Here is a 13,954-nt window from a genome sequence, read left to right as displayed (position 1 = left end):
ACAGTTGGGGAGCGGTGAGCAGCTCACTCTCTCAAAACAACAACAACAACAAAAGGGTAGGAATGACAGTATACAAGAACAGCAGTTGTTAGAGATTCCTCCCAGAGAATGCCACCACTCAATTGCTGCCCCTAGAAGCTAAATGCAGAGACTGTTCACATAAGCATGCAATATATTTTACTCACAATGCTGAAGCTGTCCATTATCCTCCCTAAGTATTATCTCTTACATGTCTCTTGCAACCACGTAAATCAATTTGCAGGGAACTGAGGACTCTGTTCACTTAGCTGCAGATATAGTAACTTATCTAAATAGCACATTAAGATCTATTTTAAGTCAGGCTCTCACCTGTGTGGTTATAGGTGAAAAGAAAAAAAACCCAGGGATGTCCTGGGAGAGATAAGGCATGGCATCGCCATCCTAGCTGCTGGAGGATTTGTGTTTCCTTACTCACTGCTCACTACCCAGAGAAGAAAGTAGCAGCTTTATTTTTTGAAAATTGAAATTTGGATTTCAGTCTTTCTTGAGATGTCTGGATTCTTCTGTGATGCTGATTTTTCTCTCACCTCCTGTTCTGTGAGCCAGTACTAACCCTGGGGCTCTGTAAGAGAATATCAGGGACCCCGTCCTTATAGATAAAGTTTTCCCAGTGATAACTGATGACATTCAGTTCACTTTGCAAGAGCTAAAAGAATTTGTTCCATGCTTAAAACTGCAAACACATCTTTCCATGGCAATGGGATTAAAGGGTCCTCAATATCTTGCCTGCTTCCACTCAGGCACTTCTGCACTTTTTAATTCTTAAACTATAATCCTGAGGAAGAAGCTGTTGGCAAGGAGTTAGAAATGAGTGGGTTGTGAGGAACTGAAAGTATTTATTCAAGTTCATTCAGCCCCTTAGTCGTTCAGTCACTCCTTCATTCAATTAATAAACATTAGATTTCTTTTCTGTGACAAGCATAATTAGTGCCTCTCCCATTACCATTCCCACTTCTTCCTAGCTAACTGAACACCAGTTTTTCTTTGGGTCACAATGCACCCAGCCCCAGACCTGTTCCCCACTTTCTAAGCCCCTCTTTGTAGCTAGGAATGGTCATGTGACTCAGTCCAGGCCAGTGAGAGGTTATGTGAAATGGTTTCTGGGAAAATCTTTTCTTTCCTAATAAAAGCTGGGCAAATGTGGCTGACTTAGCTATTCATCCTGCCCCTTCCCTTTCTTCCTGCCTTGAATGCAGACATAATGCCTGGAGAGGTAGCAGCGACCTTGTAACCATGAGACTATAAGCTAACCCATACACACTAAAGATGGTAAAAAGAAATGAAAGGAGGTCAGAAGATACGCAGGCCCCTGATAACATCATTGAACAGCTAATATAACATTAAAAATAGCTTACCTCTCAATTTCTTTTTGTGAGAAACAAACAAACAAACAAATCTATTTGGCAATGGTTCTCAGTTTGGGCAATTTTGCTCCCCAGGGGACATTTGCCAATATCTGGAGACAATATTTATTGTCACAATTTCGGGTGGGGGGGTGTTGCTATTCGCATCTTAAAAGGTAGAAGCCAGGGATGCTGCTGTACGTCCTACAAGGCACAGGGATAGCTTTCCACAACAAAGAAGTACCTGGTCCAAAATGTCAGCAGTGCTGAGACTGAGAAACTCTGGGTTAAGCCACTAAAAATATTTATTGTTTGTTATTCACAGTCAAATGCATTCCTAATTGATAGATTCCCTCATTTGAGAAGTACTAAACATACACCATGGGCCAGACACCATACCATACAAGGTGCCAGAGACACAAAAATAAGTAAGAAGTCAACGGTCAAAGTCCCAATATGAAAGACTTGAAAACAAAGGTCGACTCCAAAAATATCTGGATGTCTAGAGTTGCTCCAGACAATCCGCTGGCAAAAGTATGTGGATCTCAAAGGATTGCTCTAGAATCCAAGAAAGTCAGTTGGTCAACTCTGGAGATGTCCTCAGTGAGGAGTTTTATGGGTCTTCTCTCTTAGAGTATAAATTGAAATAGAAAGAAGGCTTTGCTAAGGGAGTATTAAATCATGGCAGGAATTCTGCAGTATAAAAGGGAAGAAGCAGCCTTCTTGAGCAAAGTAATTACTGAAGACTATTCTTAGAGTACAAATAGAGGCCAAATAGAGGCCTGACAAAGAAAAGTGACATCCAACACAGTCCTAGATAGGACAAGGCTATCATGACCCATACTGATAAAGAGAAAAGTGTCAAAAATGCAAGAAGATGAATTCAAACTGGGCCAGAATAGATTATAAGTTTTTTCTAATCCCTTGGTGAAGTAGAGCTGGAAACTGTTTTCAGAAACCTGCTGTATAGTAGAGCGGTGGTTCAAAAGACAAAGATCCCAAAAAACAAAAAGCCAACTACGCTTAGGTTAACTTAGTAAACTGTATATAGTTCTCATTCCAGAGTTAACATTGTTATTGTCAACAGAACTTTTATTCTTCTTAGAAAATTCTAAATTAAAGATCTCCTCTAGCTACCCGGGTTGGGGTAGACCTTTTGGCACTGTTACAGTTGATTCCAGGGTATGTATTCGTCAGATAAGGGGTAATGAATGCCTATGGTCTTAGCCTATCCACTCTCTTCCTCTCCTTCCTTTAACAGAGCCCCTCAGACCATGGTTCACATGGGGCTGACTCCATGCCCTGGCACTTGACCAAAGACCCTGCCAATCATCTCCCTGGGCACAGTTACTGGTATAAGCACCGGCACATGACCCAAGCTGGGACAACCAGAGAGTTCCTTGTATGGGAACTCTCAGGAACTTGCTTGTTGCTGATGTTGCTAAGCCTTTAGGATGCTTCCTACAGGAGCTTCCAGGGACCATCTTTGCCAACATGTGAGGAAGAACTGCCTAGCTGACAAGAAACTCAAAAGAGGGAAAGCAAAGCTGCTGAAAAGAAGACAGTGGCTTGGTAAAATTGCTTGATGTCCTGTATCCAGACATATCTTTGAACTTCCTAGTTATGTAAGCCAATATATCATCCCCTTTTAAATTTTGCTTCAATTCACTTCAGTTTCAGTCACTTGTTATTAAAAGATTCCTGACTAATACACCAAGTAAGCAGCCTGCTTTTAGAGGCTCTTGCCTTAATAGGTCATATGTTGTGCTATGTTAGGGAGCTCTAATCTAAAAGATTTTTTCGTTTCTGGAATGTGAGCTAAGAGGTGGGAAGATGAGAAAAGAGGCTAGTAAGGAGCCAGAGCAGAGAATCTCCCTTGTCCTATGAAGTCTGTCTCTTTCTAGAAAAAAAAAAAAAAAATCAGCGTTTATTGTAGAGAGAAGGAAGGAAAGTTTGTTTAAATGTCACCTTTTTAATGTACCAAACTCTAATAACAGCATTTTCAAGCTGGGTAGAGACTTTTTATTAACTTATTATTGTTTCTTACCTTTTCTTGATAGAGAGCTACTTATCACTTACCTGAAATCTTATGCTCTAACAATCTAGATCCTACTTTATAATGCAAATTAAACTTAACCTCAACAAAGCCAGCTCCATATTCTTGTCATGCACTTCAAAACTGCAAGGACTAAAGAGTCAGTCAGGAGATGGTAAAAGAACATAGTGATGAAGGGGAAGGAGTAAGAGTTTGATTCAATTCAATAAATATTTATTAAACACCTAATTTGTATCAGGGACAGTGCTGGACAGTACAGATACAAAGTTGGCTGCAAAATATCCCTGCCTCCCAGGTGGTTAATGTCAAGGTAAGAGAGTGGCAGCTAGTTTCTACCTCAATGTAGTAAGCGCTACTGATAAAGCGCATCAGAGGGGGTCCTAACTCAGCCTGGGAGAGCCAAGGAGGGTGTTGCAGGGAAGAAAATGCCTGTTCAAAGTCCTGAGGAATGAGCAGGGCTTAGCCAGGTTAAGTCAGCTGACTGAAAACTTGGAGAAGGGGATTCAGGCACCAAAGCATGAGCCCAACATGAGCAAAAGCAGGGAAGCATGGAATGACGTGGGGTGTTCATAGAACTCTTAAGTAGTTTGGTTTTTGCTGGAATGTGAGCTGAGAGGTGGGAAGACGAGAAAGAAGAGATTGGAAAGGTGGGCAGGATCCAGACAGGGAGACTCCCCATATCAGGCAGAGGGGTTGACGCTCACCCAGTGAGGTCTGGATGGTCATTTCAATTAAGGATTTTAATCAAGGAAGCAACATGATTAGATGGGAATTTTAGGTAAACTGTACTCTGTGGCTCTTTGGAGAACAGAACAGGCATGAAGTCTATTTAGGAAGTTAAGTCAAGAGGGTGGACAAAAGAGCCTCAAAAGGTTTGGAATAGGTATTGATCAATGGGATAGAATTGAGAAGTCAGAAATAACTTATGACCAATTTATGGTCAATTGATTATTAACAAGGATGCCAAGACAATTCAACAGGGGAAAGAATAGTCTTTTCAACAAATAGTGCTAGGAAAAGCTCGATATCTATGAACAAATGAATTAAGTTGGACCTGTACTTCACACCATACATAAGATAATTCAAAACGGACCGCTGATCTAAATATAAGACCTAAAACTATAAAAGTCTTAGAAGAAAACATAGGAATAAAGCTTCATGACCTTGGATTAAGCATGGTTTCTTAGATATGACACCAAAAGCATTACTAACAAAAGAAAACACAGAAAAATTTGGCTTCATCAAAATTTTAAACTTTCATTCATGAAAAGATACCATCATGAAATTGAAAAGACAACCCACAGAATAAGAGAGAACATTTGCAAATCATATACCTGATAATGGGCTAGTATCCAGAATATATAAAAATCAATAATTAAATGGGTAAAGGATTTGAATAAACCTTTCTTCAAAGGAAATAATACAAATGACCAATAAGCACATGAAAAGCTGTTCAGATTAGATAGTGGTTATTGTTGCACAACTTGTGAATATACTAAAACCTTAGAACTGTGTACTTTAAAAGGGTGATTTTTATCATGTATGAATTATATCTCAAGCTGTTGCTATTATTATTATTGTTATTATTATTAAAAGGCCTTGGGAGAAGGGATGGGGGATTAATAAAGCCTTGGGAGAAGGGATCGGGAAATTCCCAAGGGAAACTTTTTGAGAAACTTTAGCAGGTAAAGTTGGCAGGACTTTTGATGAATTGTTTGAAGAAAGTGAGAAGACAGAGGTGACCCTAGATTTCTGGAGGAGAGGAAGTAGAGAAATAGAAGGGAGAAGAAGATGAAGGCGATACCAGGGCACATAGCTCTCATGCCATCATAAGAAGAAATGGAAGTTGCTGATGAAGGAGAAGAGGTAAGAGTTTCACTTTGTTCAACAGACACTGATTTAACAACTGTTATGAATTGGGTCCTGGGAGATGCAGTTCTCCCTCCTGTGAGCTCAACTGGGAGAGGTGGGCCTTTCTGGAAGACTCAGAGGCTAAGGCCCTGGAATCTGCATGCAATCTCTGAAAATCTTTAGGATGTGGGCTCTGTGTATTCCCGACTTCTTATCATGCAGATGATGAAACACCTTTTACAGAAATATTAGGTTACTTGCCAAATACTATATCCAAGAGGAGATGAGAACTCCGATCTCCTCACTAAATTATATTATTTACTACAAGAGTTTAATAAACAAACCATAAGACTTTGAACTGAATGTGCTGTGCTACCCTTTAGACATTGGCCAGAACACATCCCAATATGTGCAGTCATATGTGTGTATGCCAGTATAGACCTTCTGCCGGACCATACTTCAGAGCCCATTGACCACAAAGCCAATGAGTGTTCATAGTCATTTTCTGTGATGTCTCAACAGCATGACTTCCAGGAGGTTTCAGCCGCTGCCCAGCACTGTCAGGTGGCCCTTCTCATGCCTACCTGAGACTAGATAGATGAATGCTTCCAATCCACCTGGCCCCATTGATGAGAGGGTGTTGGAAGTAACCCTTTCTCTGAAGGCTCCATGAATGGAAAATAGGAAGGGCACTTCTAAGTCATTTTGCCAGAAAATTCAAGGATGATGGGGCAAAGAAATGTTTTAGGTTTGGCCATGTCTGCAGACTTGGGTGACTTGGGGAAGTCCTTCTGCATTTGGGAACCCGACAACATAATCCTCAAAACACTGCCTTTCAGGTGTGCACGTCAGGCTTCAGTCCTGAGTGCCAGAAAATACAAAAAGGTAAAGAGTAACATTAAACAAGTCTTTATCTTTTATTTACCACCACCTGATAAGCCCTGCCTTTGATTGTTTTGTCTGCATATTTCCTGCTAAGAGTTTACAAAACAGCACTCCTGAACAGGAAGATAAGAGGCACACCTATTTGTTGAATAACATCAAGGGGGGAAACTGCTAACTCATCCATTTTGTTGTTAAGTTGCTCAAAAGGATCAAAATACCAATTAACTTGCTGGCTCAGAAATCTTTGATACCCTCAGATTTACTGACATTTTGAAACTCTTGTTCATACTTGCCTACTGGCTTTCTGATTACGAACAAAGAAGTGCCAATCTGTTTAGCATTTGACCTGTTTTCTTAAATATTTTTATGTATTCAACATTTAGTGGCTAAAAATATTTGACTAGTCACATTCATGAGCTAAAATAATCTTTTTTTGTTTGTTTGTTCTACCTCCAAATTTAAGAGGGAAAAAGAGGCTCAAAGACACTTCATTTTAAAAAGCCATTTCGTTCTTATTTTTAATTTAAAAGCTCTCATTGCAAGGAACTTTTTTTTGCCCTTTTGTCTCCATGGAATTTAGTGGCATTGGGAAGACCTGATGAAGCGACCTGCCATATTAGGATCCATTCTTCCCTGAGGAAAAAATGGGCATAAGGAAAACCTTGGGCATAAGTTTCAGAATGGTGGTAAAAAGAAACAGATTTTATAATGAATATTAATTTCCCTCTCTGGATATCCTCAGACAGTAGTGTTCCTCAGAGATGGTTTTTTGTTATTCTTGTTCCTTATTTCTTCACGGAAAGTTTTGTGAAAATTCTACCTGTAATCATATGCATGTGTAAGGCATACCTATGGCAGCTGTTCAGAAAAGAGCAGCATTTCACTCTTAGGTAAAGGCAGTTTCTGGGTTTAGAAAGCTCTACAGCAATTTTTGCAATAAACATTTATTGAATGCAGTAGGCCGAGGAGATTAAAAGTGTGGCTGCTATAGCCAGACTGCCTGGGTTCAAATTTTGGCTCAACCATTTACTAGCATGGGATCTTGGTAAAATCACTTAATTTCCTTCTGTGCTTCAATTTCCTCAACTGTAAAATGGGGATAATAATAAAGCCTAGCTTACAGGGCGGTTGTATGGATCAAAGGAGATTATACATTTGGGACAGTTTAGGTGCCATGTAGATGTTAGCTATCGTATTGTATCGTGCCAGATGCTGGGAGAGGGTGGATGCCTGGGTGCGTTTACATCTGCCAGAATCCTGACCCATTTATGGAGGGATGCTTTTGTCATAGCAATTAAATACCTGGAGATTTCGAAACCTAAGGATATATAACAGATAAATATCTACGGATATTTTTATTTTTCACATGTGATCAGGAGGGAGCTTAACCTGTCCTCCAGATGACTGTATAATTTAGTTGGAGCACAAGAGAAACACAACACTTAAGCAAGTAAATGCTAGCTGGTAACTAGCCAATTACATGTTTGGAGGCAAGTGGGCAGGAGGAGTGATCCCAGGGGACAGAATGGCCTTGGCAGAGCTGTGTTTAACATAATGTATTTCCCAAGATACCAGACTGACCTTTTCACAAACTCTTCGAAGAGGATACGGTGGGAATAACCCTGCTGGCGGATGCTGACCGTCTCTAGGATGCCTGTGGAGCGGAGCTGGGCCCGCACTCTGTCTCGGGTGAACTTCAGTGCCTCTCGGTCATCGTTGGGCTTGATGCAGCGTACAAAGTGGGGCTGTCCCACCACCATTTTGGAGAGCAGATCCATCAGAGAATACTACCAGGGAGAAAAACACACATGAAATGAGGTTACCACAAACATAATAGATAATTATGACACAGGCCTGCTGGGCCTCCAGGGCAGTTTGTTGGCTTGTAAACAACTCATGGAACCTTTGAGGCTACACAAGAATCCAGCAAAAAGAAATAACAACATAAGTTCTGATGAGTACTTATCATTGCCCACAGATTCAAAAGTATTCTTTAAACATCACCTGGTGCCAAGCAATACCCCATTTGGCAGAAACTCAGCCGTCTAAGAACTTGCTTAGGTTACCTCGTAACTCCATCACCAGAACTAGCTTGTCTCTGGTATGCCAAGGTGATGTTCATAAACTGTACCCATAATTTAAAATATCCAGCTTTGGCTCCCTAACTCAGAGGTTAGAGCACTGGTCTCATAAAATGTCCAGCTTTCAGGAAAGGGGTCAGTTGCTTCTTCAACCTAACAATCACCAGAAAGTCTAAGCAACTCTTACCAATGTCATTGTTAATAAGGCAGAGGAAAAACAAGAAAAATAAAGAGGGCAAAGAAAACAAGAAAATCAGAGGGGAAACAGAGATTATAATGAAGATGAACTAACATACACCGAGTGTCTGGCATGGGGCTCTCGCAGAGAGAGCGCACCTGGAAAGGCTGAGTGGTGCTCGCTGCTCCTCTTTTGGACATGCCTTCAGGGGCAATTACAAGCCACATGTAACATCAGTCCCATTATTGCATAATCCTACCTCCTACTAATCCAATACATGGTTACCTAGCTTGGCAACGTGCCTTTTTTTAGCATTTGGGGACCAGTATTTTGAGGACACCCAACTGGCTGTTATGGATATATTTCTGAAAATTGTAAGCCAGAGGCTTCTTCTTCTGAAAGAGGGACTCTAGGATCTTGAGGATGACCTCACAGAGTCAATCAGAGCCTCCAAATCCCATGGGATACACACACACACACGCACACACACACGCACACACACACGCTAGGAGGATATAGTCAAGCCACTAAAGGGACATGATCAGGGTAGGTCTCAGATAAGAAATAAGTGGCAATTAGAAATGTCCAACCATGAGGGACGAAGCAGGGGCTGAAAACCCACCTGTTGGAGAAGGGATCACTGCACAGATGGAGTGCTAGACCCAAAGTCCTCTAGGCCCTTACAATCCATCCCCTGAGGCCAATTCTAGTCTGCCTCTAAAGCACAGCTGGATAAGTCAGACTTCTTAGCTTTACATCTTTCTTGAACCTGCTAGCTTTTGGTGGAACCTTCTTTGCATGGTGCTGGCTCCCAGGCCCTACCCTTCAGCCTGCCTGGCAACTCCAGCTCATGATCCACTGACTTATCATTCCTGCCAAATCCCTTCCTGGGGCCAACCCCACCTTACAACCTTATTTCGTTGTCCCTGAGTTCAGCAGTTCTGTCTTTGGCTTAACAGCATGTCCATCGTGAAGCTGCCTGGACCTCAGCTCCCAATAGTCAATGATCTAAAAGGGACTTCCAACCCCAATGCTTCATAATTTGAAGATAAACAAATCTGTTCAAATTAGTACAAAGTGACAGTGCCTTATCTTTCCTATCTAATGTGCATTTGACAGAGTCCCTCTAGAGACGACGTTTTTACTCAAAGGCGTCATTTCACCAGATGAAACATGAGGAATTGCGGTAACAGAGATGGGAAATAATTGGGCTCAGGCAAATGGGTCCTGCAATGGGTCAATTCAATCCAGGAAAAGAAAGTCGAAGCTAAGACATAGCCTCTCATGAACTTGATAAACCACTTTCTGGAATTGTATTAACTACTTTACTTCTCAGTAAATATGCTGGAAAAGTGGCTGACTCCAGTAGTTTTAAGGCCAAGAAGCAGCTGAAATGCTAACAGGATCAGGACATTCAATGGACAGGGCTATGTGCCAGTGGCGGAGAGGGCCTCTGTAGACACGTGAGGGCTCATCTGGTCTTTCTGAGATCAGAGAACACTGTACTCAGAGGGGGCACCCCGTTGTAATTTTCCTCTCCCTACACCACCACCTTTCTTAACTGACTCTTGAGCTCTGCTCTTATTTCAGTGACTCTGTGGGATCTGGGCCTCTTGTGGGAAGGGTTGGCAAGTCCTTTCTGGAAACAGGCAGAATAGAGATCAAGAAGACTCCATACCCGGAAGTAAGAAGCCATGGTCTGCCCCTTCATGTTGGTGGTTTCTTCCGGATGCCGTATCACCTCCAGAGTGTCCACCTGGAACACAGGCAGAGGCGAGTGGTTTGAGGATACAGACAATGTATTTTCCCCAAATCTGAAAGGTTATTTGGTCAAATATCTGAGGGGCCTTGATGTTTAGGACACAACTGTACATACCATGGGGGAGGAGTTTAAAGACATCTAAAAGAAATACAGAATTTGCACTGTTCTACTCTCTTGACAATGACCACACTCTGTGACATACTATATGGTCTCAGTACAAACCCCCATCAGTGTTATTTCTGTATTTCTCCATGCTCGAATGGGCCACTATTAAGTTCTCCAATAATGCCACACGAGACCAAATTATTTCTTAAAAGAAAACTGGACAAAACCCATGAGGCTGGGCGATTACAAAGCCCCGGTTGCACCACAGGGCACTAGGGGAGCCCTTTCGCCTTCCGGCCATCAGACACTAACCCTGCCACACCCCTCCTGCCGCCCACAGTTACCACGTGCTCACTGCGGACCAGAGCTTGGGATACACCTGTTCCCAATCATCTGTCCCAACTACCTGGGCCGACTGGAAGGAATTTAGAATGAAAACAACTGTAGCAAACAGTTGTGGCACCCTGTGTTCCATCATTTTATCTCAACAATAAAATCCCTGCTCCCGCACACACAAAGCTATTTGGTTTGCAGAGCACATGAGCGGCGTTTCAGCACCAGCCTCCTCTGTGGCAGCCTCCCATCTGCTCGGAACAGGTGGCAAGGGTATGAAGCACAGACATTTGAACTGCAAGATGCTGCTGTCAGCACGTGTGTTCCACTCAGTGGACTGCTGTCCAGGCAGCCACCTCCCCACGGGGTGAGAATGTCTGCAGCCTTGTTCAACAACAGTGAGAAGTGGGTGCTAGAAGGGACGGGGCCATGGGGAGGTGGTTGAATAATGAGGCTTACCTCGAGGGGCATTTAGGAGACTGTGTGCAAAATGGAAGAAAAGGCTTCAACTGGCTTGGATAAAGAAAACAGGTCTGTTTAAGAAGGGGAATAAATGTGGAGCTAAGTTTTCAAAAACTAGAAAAGCAACCTAAATAGTGAGCAGGAATATAAGGGTAACTCTGAGAGAAGTGATGTCAGGGGTCGGGGGTCGGGGGGCGGTGTGCGGGGCAGCTTGCATTCTCTAAGCTGCAGATTGGATCTGTTCCCAAAGCCATCATTTCATCTGGATGCAGCTGAAGCAATGGTACAACTGCCTGTAGGTCTGACTTTTTAATTTTTTTAATGAGAAAGGAGGAAATGAAAGCTCTGTGTTGAGAAGGAAGGCTGGTCTCATAGAGAAAAGAGAAAAACACAAACACAACCACCCCACCTGCAGAGGTCCTACGGCGTTATCTGCAGGGACCACATGGAATGTTTCTTCCCCATCTCACCCCCACTTGGAGGACAGAGCTCAGCACTGGTGAGGTTTGGGGAAAGCTAGTTAGGACTGAAGAAAGAAAGATCTTGGCTAGGGTCTGCCTTCGGCCAAATTGTAAATTCTGAGAGTTTTCCTAAACATTCTTTCTCCCCACCTGACCTTCATGTGCACACAACTTTTGGGAATTTCCCACTATTTCTTTTATTCAGAGATCCTCCCTGAAGAACCACAGCTTGCTTTGAACCCTGCTTTTCCTCCTTCCTTTCCCTCCCTTTTCATTCAAATTAGCCAGCGAGTGCCAGCCTCTCAAGCTCTAATTCACTGTGAAAGGGCAGCTGAAAAGCTCATCCATATTTCTCTTACTAGTAGCATTTACCTGTTACCCTTCCTCAGAACATACAGTGGACCCTTGGCATTTGAGAATTTAACAGTTTAGTGATCAGAAAAATCTTTGATGTATATTAATTCTGCTAAGACATAATTTAAAAAGTGTGATATGTATTGTTTTCAAGATCAGTACCCATCCCCTGCAGCAAACTGGAAAAATACAGAACGAAGCACCAATTTGCAATCCAAGTTATAGGGCTGGTGGGCTCCTGTAGCCACCCAGCACGACTTTAGTTCCGTCCTTATACTCACATACAGAGTAACTCTTGTAAAGTAAGTAAAAACCTATTCTGTGTTATATATAACTTGGAAATGTTAATGCTTGTCTACAGTTCATCACCTACATATTTAGTACTATATTTTAAAGAATAAATAATATACTATTGGGGTACCTTCTAATTTAAGAATTTGGAAAGGTCTTGGGTTGGTCAAGGGTCTCTTGCATATTTGCATAGTCATGAAGCTCTCCTGTGCACGGAGTAGATCTAAAAGAGGGAATTTCACTTCGGACAAGGGACATACCAGAAGTTGCCTCTCTTTTCCTATCAAAGTAGGAGACCTCTGTCTGCACTGGGCCTGCCATGAACTCCACAGAATTCGAAAAAACTCGAAAAAAAAAAAAAAAAAAAAGAGATGAGAAGGTTGTTGTCTAACCTAAGAGCTTGTCTTTCTGAACTAATTTAGTTAATGGTAGCCTCATTTAATTAAAAAAAAAAAAAGTCTCTTAGAAACAATCCAGAAAGTAGGTTCTATTGAGGTCATCATCTAACAAATAGTTCTTTCCAAAGGTGGGGATCTCACAACAAAAAACCAGCCCTCTCCATAGCATCTTATAAGTTTTTACCTCAGATAGGAGGAAAAGAGACAGGAAAGGCTTCCTAGGCTCAGGGGGTATGTGCTACAGGGCACAGGGTTTGGAACTGGACACACCTGCTTCAAATTCTGGCTCCTCCGCTTAATAGCTGTATGGACTTGGACTTGTTAGTTAACTTCCCAAAGTCTGTGTTATTTAAAAACCACTGCCTTGCACACACACAAGAGGCCAGTCAGTTCCCCTTCCTTCATTACCGTGTTTGATTCAGTCTTAGCTTAGTGATCAGTACTAAGGATGCAGGGTTTTGTTCCATGGAATAAGGTGAGTACTAGCTCCCATGCAACACAGCAAGGACATCTTTTTATTTATTGGCAGAGAAAATATTTCCAATGAAAACAATTTCAAAATGATCAGTAGAACTGATATTTTGGATAAAAACATTGTCTTTCTAACCCAGTATACCCTTCTTCTACACCACCAATTGCTACAACAGTGTAAGCCAACTGGAGCTAAGCAAGCTTGTTGTTTGCCCACGTGACAAATGTCCTACCCCATTCCTTGTGAGCGGTGCTGGTTAGCCTTCAAAGCAGTCATGAGTAAGCTTTACAAATTGTGGTACAGACCCCAAGCCCACAGGAAATGAGCAAGCTTCTGTATACATATGGACTACACACATGGAATTTTAGATGGTTATCAAAATGTGAGTAATAAAACATTTACTGTTTCCGATGTGAAATCACTATGCTAAACACTTTGCCTACACTATGTCAATGAATTCTCAAAAGGACCCTATGAGGTAAACACTATTATCACTCCTATTCTACATATAAAGAAGTTAAGGCTCAAAGATTTTAGGTAAATTTCCCAGAGTCCTGCAGCTAGTAACTGGCCATGCCTAGATCTGAACCCAGTTCTGATTCCAAAACCTACTCCTTAAACATTACATACTGCCTTTCTATGTGGTTTGTTACAACTTATAGAATCGGTCTGAAAGCATGGTATTATTAAAAAGATTTGCCTCATCTGTCAACTAAATTTACTTTAGGATAAAGACACAGACTCCAAAAAGTCTCACAAACCATCTAGATCTCAGCAATAAATGAAAAACTGAAGGATTTCTTTTCCCCCTTGGTCTCCGTAAGTACCTACTATCTGCATCCCAAAACCTCAGAAGTATTTATATTTAGGTTCTTGACAAGGC

General features: G+C 41.9%; 1 protein-coding gene across 1 annotated transcript in view; it reads right to left on the bottom strand.

Moving 5' to 3' along the window:
* Positions 1–13,954, bottom strand: part of MYO3B (myosin IIIB) — a 423,285-nt gene that overhangs the window by 137,284 nt on the left and 272,047 nt on the right. Inside the window, exons 24-25 of the mRNA XM_059927242.1 lie at positions 10,112–10,189; positions 7,756–7,961 (exon numbers count right to left, since the gene is read on the bottom strand). Coding sequence (XP_059783225.1) covers positions 7,756–7,961; positions 10,112–10,189 — 284 coding nt within the window. The remainder of the gene's footprint in view (positions 1–7,755; positions 7,962–10,111; positions 10,190–13,954) is intronic.

The sequence above is a fragment of the Balaenoptera ricei genome, chromosome 7, assembly GCF_028023285.1.
Source record: "Balaenoptera ricei isolate mBalRic1 chromosome 7, mBalRic1.hap2, whole genome shotgun sequence".
NCBI classification, from domain to species: domain Eukaryota; kingdom Metazoa; phylum Chordata; class Mammalia; order Artiodactyla; family Balaenopteridae; genus Balaenoptera; species Balaenoptera ricei.
Note: the sequence above shows the minus strand (reverse complement) of the source record. Positions and strands in the feature narration are given on the sequence as shown.